This window comes from Aphis gossypii, unplaced genomic scaffold (genome assembly GCF_020184175.1).
Source record: "Aphis gossypii isolate Hap1 unplaced genomic scaffold, ASM2018417v2 Contig00279_ERROPOS119640, whole genome shotgun sequence".
NCBI lineage: Eukaryota > Metazoa > Arthropoda > Insecta > Hemiptera > Aphididae > Aphis > Aphis gossypii.
In genome coordinates, this window is record NW_026083052.1 from 59,836 (window position 1) to 67,320 (window position 7,485).

At 29.1% G+C, this 7,485-nt stretch overlaps 2 protein-coding genes across 2 annotated transcripts; both read left to right on the forward strand.

The window, feature by feature from the left end:
- The first annotated feature begins 3,236 nt into the window (after positions 1-3,236).
- Positions 3,237-3,743, forward strand: LOC126553608 (uncharacterized). Its single transcript, XM_050208754.1, has one exon. The coding sequence runs from the start codon at positions 3,237-3,239 to the stop codon at positions 3,741-3,743; it is 507 nt and encodes a 168-aa protein (XP_050064711.1).
- A 1,355-nt stretch (positions 3,744-5,098) lies between these two features.
- On the forward strand, positions 5,099-7,106 carry LOC126553609 (uncharacterized). The gene is made up of 5 exons (XM_050208755.1): positions 5,099-5,303; positions 5,424-5,852; positions 6,000-6,436; positions 6,511-6,765; positions 6,846-7,106. Exons 1-5 carry the CDS (start codon positions 5,099-5,101, stop codon positions 7,104-7,106), a joined length of 1,587 nt encoding a protein of 528 aa, XP_050064712.1.
- The last annotated feature ends 379 nt before the right edge of the window (positions 7,107-7,485 follow it).

Here is a 7,485-nt window from a genome sequence, read left to right on the forward strand (position 1 = left end):
AATTGTGTGGAAAACATTTTGAAAAAATTATGTTTTTAAACTTTTTTGAGAACAGGTTAAGACCAGATGCTATACATACACTATTTCCAAGTATTTAAGAATTAATATGACATTCAGCAGCAATCATATTTTCTAATAACCTTTTTTTTTATATTCAGATAATTGTGATGTGAGTACTACAGACTGGTCTAGTGAGAAAGTTAGAACCTGTACCAGTTCGAGTAATACTGTATCTTGTGGCTCAAATATACCACTAAACATTAGTGATGAACCTGGTAAATATATTTCTTTATTTATTTTAAAATTTGTTATTATTGCTAACTTTATACATTTAATAATATTTAATATAATGGTAGTTAAAAATCATGTTCTACAGTAACATATGGTAACAATAAAATACTGGCTCTTCCATTACCTGGTTCACCTGGTAAGTTAATATGATTTCCATAGAGATCCATTTTTAAGAATTATTTAATATAATATTCTTAAATTTTGTTTAGTAGTACCTGATAGTATTGACTACCCTATTTCTCCTGGAGTATCATCGTTTTCTAGTGAAAAATCTACATATTTAGATTCTCCTTCAGATTTCACAATCTATCTACTATAAAAAATTGTTAAATATATCTTTAAATGTTAAAGCATTTGTCACTGACCAAGGCTCAAATTTTGTAAAAGTAAAAGTGTGTATGTTAGCCCACAGCGCCCTTATTTTACAGTTGGTGGCAAAGAGATTGTGTAGTTGTTGGATCCGCCACATTTATTAAAGTCCACTCGTTACATGTTTTTCAAACATAATTTTAGTATTGATGATGAACTTACTGACAACAAATAAATTATACAATTTAACAATGTGGACAGCAAACTGAATTTAAAATTGGCACCTAAGCTTACTCATGCTCACATAAATCCTGGACCTTTTGAAAGAATGCGAGTGTATTTGGCAGCACAGGTTTTTAACCAATCGGTAGCTACTGGATTGAACACTCACTTAGAATTGGGTAAATTACTATTGGAAACCAAATGTACAATTAATTGTATAGATAAAATGGATAAACTTTTTGATATTTTTAATTCGTGTAAAGTACCAAATAGCAAATCCTACAGAAAACCTTTTAAAAATACATCAATGCAAATAGAACATCTTTCTATGATGCTTTTATTTTTTAAAAAAATGAAAGTTATTTCCAAGGTAAATGGTGCAGATGTCCGGGCCCTGCTATTATTCGGTTATCGCTTTCATAATAGTATTAATAGAAATTATAAATTCATAACGGGTCTGGTTTTTATGAAAAAATTATTATAGAATATAAACTTATTTGTACATCAAAAATGTATTATATTATGCAAGAATGTTATTTAACTAAAAAGTATATCAGGTATTTTATAAAGGAAATTATAAATGTATGATTGAAAATCTGATCAAAATTTAAATTATTTTGTTTCTGCAATATTGTAACTATTTTAAAAATGTTAATATAGATATTCAATTAAAAATATGACATGTATGCAAAATATAAATTTTGAAAAAAGCTTGGCCCTTGTGACATTAAAATGAGTTGTTTTCTTAAGATGTTATTGTGTTTAAAATAATTTTAACAAACTTACTTTATTCAAAGTGTATATGCTTGTTATTTTTATATGTAATTCTATAATGTTTTGTTATATATAAAGTAAAAAAAAAAAATAAAAAGTTGTAATAAAAAAATAAGAAATTCCAACACATGCTCATTAAAAAGTAGACTGATTTTGTAAAAATATACCAGTTTTATTTATAATTAAAAAAAATGATTTGACAGGTTTTTTTATAACTCTGCATATTATAAAGCAAATAAATATTTGTGACTTCAACCTATATGAATGTATTTTATATTTTTAGTAAGTATGAACATGTTACAAATCCGTATTAACTTCCATGTTGACAATTAAACTGAATTAACAGCCATGTATAATATGCATTCTTAACTCCAAATGAATAGGATTTACCTAGTTTGTATTGAGGTAAATCGTTGTACATAAAAGTAAACTATTTATTTTTATTTTCTCTACATGTCATTTAAAACATTAGAACTAAGTTTACTCAGTCTACTCAATCCATATTCTATAAATGTATAGATTAGGTTATTATTTATAATAATAATAAGATACAGACTGTCTACTAGAGTAACAATAACAAGTTTTTATCTGTAACATAAATTAACAGTTATTACTAATATTATTTTGTAAATACATACACTGTATTTTTTTGATAATAGGCAGTATTGCAGTAGTGATAAATCAGCAACCACGGACAACGGATTATAAGATAATTAGTGAGTTTAATTGGGATCGTAAGCGATAATTGACAGTAACAGTCCAATTAGTTGTATAGGTACCTAATAAGTAATAATATAACCGTATGTTATTGTAGGTAGGTAGGATCAGGTAACAAGATTATCACCGCTATACCTTGGGTTGAATGATATCGAATTTACTACATAATAGGTATAACTTCTGGTATTTATAACTGATAAGTTTTATTATGACCAATGCCGCAATCAGTAATCACTTTTGTGGGGCGAACTACGCGAGTCCGTGGAAAGTGGGCGTTATAAAATTCATTTAGGGGCTTTATGTACTTTGTGAATTGATTGGAATAGTATAATATATTTTGCCCTGGGGTATAAAAATTCTAATAACTGTAAATCTACTGACGAGTTATGACATATTTACACTCAATAAACACTTCCCATAACTACCCATCCTTTAGGGGCTATATCTCATCAACGGATTGACGAAAAATGAAAATTTAAACGTGATAATTCATAAAAAAAAAATAAAGTTTTTAATTTATGAAATTTTAAGTATAGGATGTCATTTTAAAATCAAAAGTTGATAGTGGTTTACCTAATAAATATAAGGTGAAAATGATAAAAAGTTCCACAATTCTAGAACAGTGTAAATCTGAAATTTTGAAACGCAAAACGCAGTCGCAATAGTGCCCTTATAGAAAAGGATGAAATTGTTTTGTGGCGTAGACGGTATTTACAAAATATTCATAAATATCGTGAAGAAGGGCGGCATTTATACTATCTTGACGAAACCTGGGTCAACGCAGGCGACTGTACCAGCAAAACGTAATTACAACACAACAATTAAATTGCCTCGTGATGCATTTCTTCAAGGTCTCTCGACAGGGTCTCAGAGCCCATCTGGCTAAGGTAAGAGGCTAATTGTTCTCCACATTGGGTCTGAAGATGGGTTTGTGCCAGGTGGCCTATTATGTTTTGAGTCAAAAAAAAACGACCGACTACCACGAAGAAATGAATGGTGATACATTTTACAACTGGATGAAAAACGTAATACCACGACTCAAAGAGAATTGTGTTATTATAATGGACAACACCCCGTATCACTCTGTGAAAAAAGAAAAAATCCCAAATACAACTACAAAAAAAACAGACATCATACAATGGTTACAGGACAAGGGCGAAGTAATTAATCGACCTATGGTGATTCCTGAATTACTCGATAGAGTAAAAATACTAAGACCACAATACGAAAAGTATTTAATTGACGATCTGGCTGAAACACACAACAGGACAATTTTAAGACTCCCTCCATATCATTGCGAGTTAAATCCGATAGAATTGGAGTGGGCTAACGTGAAAGATCACGTGAAAAAGAACAACACCAGCTATAAGCTGAGTGACGTCAAAACACTTTTATTGGAAGATAAAGAGAGAGTGGATGAGAACACGTAGAAAAATTGTATAAGACACACTATGACCGAGGAAGAAAAATTCTACCAAATCGATTTTATAGTAGACAATTTGTTGTCTGCAGAAACAGAAAGTCTGACAATGACGGTTGGCGATACGTCTTCGGAGTCTGAATTCACTAGCGATGATGAGTAATATTAAATATATTTTGTGTTTTTTTATTTTTTTTATTTTTAAATTTATTTTTTATTTTTTATAAATAGCTTTGACAATGTGTAAAAACAAAATGTGTCCTATTAAATGTTGTTCTTTATAATCTACCCTATTCTATTGATATGAAAAATTAAAATATTATATATTATCAAGGTGCATATGAAAAATAAATAATTAAACGTACACAATTAAAAAAAAATTGCAGTAGTATCGGTAGTAAAAATGTTTGTGTGTTCAATATTTAAAAAAAAAAAAAATAATTAAAAAAACCAAAAAAAAGGTCTATTATTTTACTATGTAATATGCGGTAGCGCATTGTTACTACAATTCGCTGCATGTACGGCAGCGTCGCCGACGATGGCAATATTGTCGACGACGCCGATCATAGCCGACTACGGCGACCAATCACAGAGCTAATAGACCCGTCCAGGGGGGTCCGGACGTCGCTCCGCGATTAATTTGTATTCCCCAACGCGATGCGCTCTTATTTGGCACAGACTATATATAGTGTTTGAAGTATGAGAAATATTTCACTAAGTTGTGAAATATTTCAATGTTTTGTGAAATATTGGATTTTTATTAATTATTTCACTATTTGGCCCTACTGCATTATCAATTTTATCTTCCCGCCAATTTAGGAGATAACTAGATTACAGTATTATCATTTTCTCATCACTATGCACATTCACTAAGCCCACATTTAAGTGATTTAACTATTTAAGTTGTACGTTGATACGTTGTTAAAGTATAAAAATGGGTAAACACCGTGCCCAAATTCATAAAGTGTTTCGGAATTTAGAAGAAACAACAAATAATAAAACTGTTATAAAGAAAGTGTGCAATTATTGCAACTAGAATACAGTAAAAAATGCCACTCTTCAAAAAAGTCATATATTATTCAATTGTAAAATGTGTCCAGTTAAAATCAAGGCTGTCTTCCAAGAATACAACAAAAATAATATCAATGCAGGTACATTTTAATACATTTTAATTTTCTTTTAGCTATACATTTTAAATTGTTAGTAAAATAGTATTTTGTGCTAGGGCTTTCTCAATCACTCAATTATGAAGATGATGTGAACGACGAAGTTGAAATTGATGATGATGATCCAATTCCTATTACCTCAAATAAGCCAAACTCAATAGATTCTTGGATCACTAAAGTGTGTACGCCTCAGTCAAATATGGAAACGGTAAGATTAAGTACACCATCTATTGTTAGTTCAATAACTTCAACTTCAAGTAAATTGTCATCGTGCTCATCAACTGCATCTTTTTCATTGGGTAATGAAAACAAAGCTCTATCATCAATGACAAATTTTGTTGATAAATTGACCGATAATGAAAAAAAAGAACTAGACAGCATGTTGTCAAAAGCAATTTATTCTAGTGGGTCACCTTTATCCCTTCTCTAAAATCTATACTGGAAAAAACTGTTTGTAAAAATAAGACCAGCCTATGTATTGCCTACACCTTACCAATTGTCTAATAAACTATTAAATGATGAAGTTGAATCTATTAAAGTTTTTGTCGAGAATCTTATTATTGGAGCTGATTGTTTAGGACTCATGTGTGATGGATGGTCCAATATTAGAAACGAAAGTATTATAAATTTTGTCATAACAACTCCTAAATCGGTATTTTACAAATCATTACCTACTTTAACACAAAGACATACAGGTAATTACATGGCAAATGTTATGATAGATTTAATCGAAGAAGTTGGACCAGGGAAATTTTACGGTATAGTAACTGATAATGCAGCTAACATGAAGAAGGCATGGCAAGAAATAAATCAGAAGTATGCACATATTACAACATACGGTTGTATTGCACATTCTCTGAGTTTATTAATAAATGACATTATATCGTTGGAGTCATTAAAATCAGTAGTAAAAGATGGAGTTGCAATTGTTAATAATATCAGAGAGGACATGTGTTACATGCAGTATTTAAAGAAAAACAAACCGAATTGGATATAAAAAAAGTCACTTATGTTGCCTGTACAAACAAGATGGGGTTATGTTGTTGTTTTTCTTAATAGCCTATTATCAAACAAACAAATAATAAGACTTTTAAATATAGATGAAAGGTGTGAAAAAGATATTTCACAAAGAGTTAAACAGCTCATAACAAATGATATATTTTGGGACAAGTTAAAAAATTTGCATAACTTCTTGAAACCTATTGCATACTCGATAACAAAAATAGAGAGTGATGATCCACAAATGAGTGTAATTCCTGAGATATTTATTGAAATAATGAAACAATATGAAAATTGCATAGAAAATGTTCCTTGCCTTGAATTTGAAAAAGAAACTATTAAAAATAAAATACAATTGAGAAAAGTATTCAGCGTTCAACCTATTCATCTAGCAGCTAATGTGCTGGATCCAAAGTATTTTGGAAAACAATTAACTCCAGAAGAAAATATTGATGCTGCTACATTTATACACAAATTATCCAAGGTGTGTGTTGGCATTGATGAATGTAAAGTTATGAACGATTTTGCTCAATTTAAGGTAATTATAATTTATTATTATTTAATAACTTATTACTTATTAGTGAGTAACATTTTTATTTATTTTTGTTTAAGGTTAAAGAAGGAATTTTTTCAAATAGCTATATATGGGATGCTTGTGTGGAATCAATCAAACCAATGGTGTGGTGGAATGCCTTTTGCTCTCCTACTGAACTTTCAAAGTTAGCTTCAAAAATTCTATCATTACCAGCTACATCTGCTGCTTGTGAGAGAACATTTAGCACATACAAGGATATACACTCGTCCAAGAGAAATAGACTGACTAACAGTAGAGCAGGCAAAATAGTTTATGTTAAACATAATTTAAAGGTATGTTGTAATCAATTTGTATTATTTTTTTGATAGGTATATTAATTTCTGTATATAAAAAAAATAAATACTTTAAACAGTTGAAAGAAGAAACAGAAAAACAAAAAAAAAAACCATCTATTCAACGAGATTATTTCAAAGAGTTCTTAAACTCATATGCTGAAAATGGGGAAGATGATATTCAAAACTATGATAGTGGAGATGATTTTATTTTGGAGACAGAAAGAGTAAATGAAGAGAAAAATAAAAGTACAGAAAGTACAATAGATGACAGTGAGATAAGTGAGACTGAAGAGGTAGAAATTAATGAGCTTATGAATTTAGTAAGAAGAAAAAGTTAAAATATGTATTTTGTTTTATATTTTTATTATGTTTTTTGTTATATTTAATTATATAATTACATGTTGATTATTAGTAAGAAAACTATGATCTTTATAAAGTGGTTTAATACAAATCAGGGCTGTAATGTTTCTTTTTAATATTTATTAATTATTATGTTTAATATTATTATTATGTTTTGTGTTATATTTAATTATATAATTACATGTTGATTATTAGTAAGAAAACTATGATCTTTATAAAGTGGTTTAATACAAATCAGGGCTTTAGTGTTTTTTTAAATATTATTTTGTTTTATATTTTTATTATATATAAATTTTTACATTATTTCATGTGAATCATTAGCAAGAAAACTATGATCTTTATAATATATACCTAAGT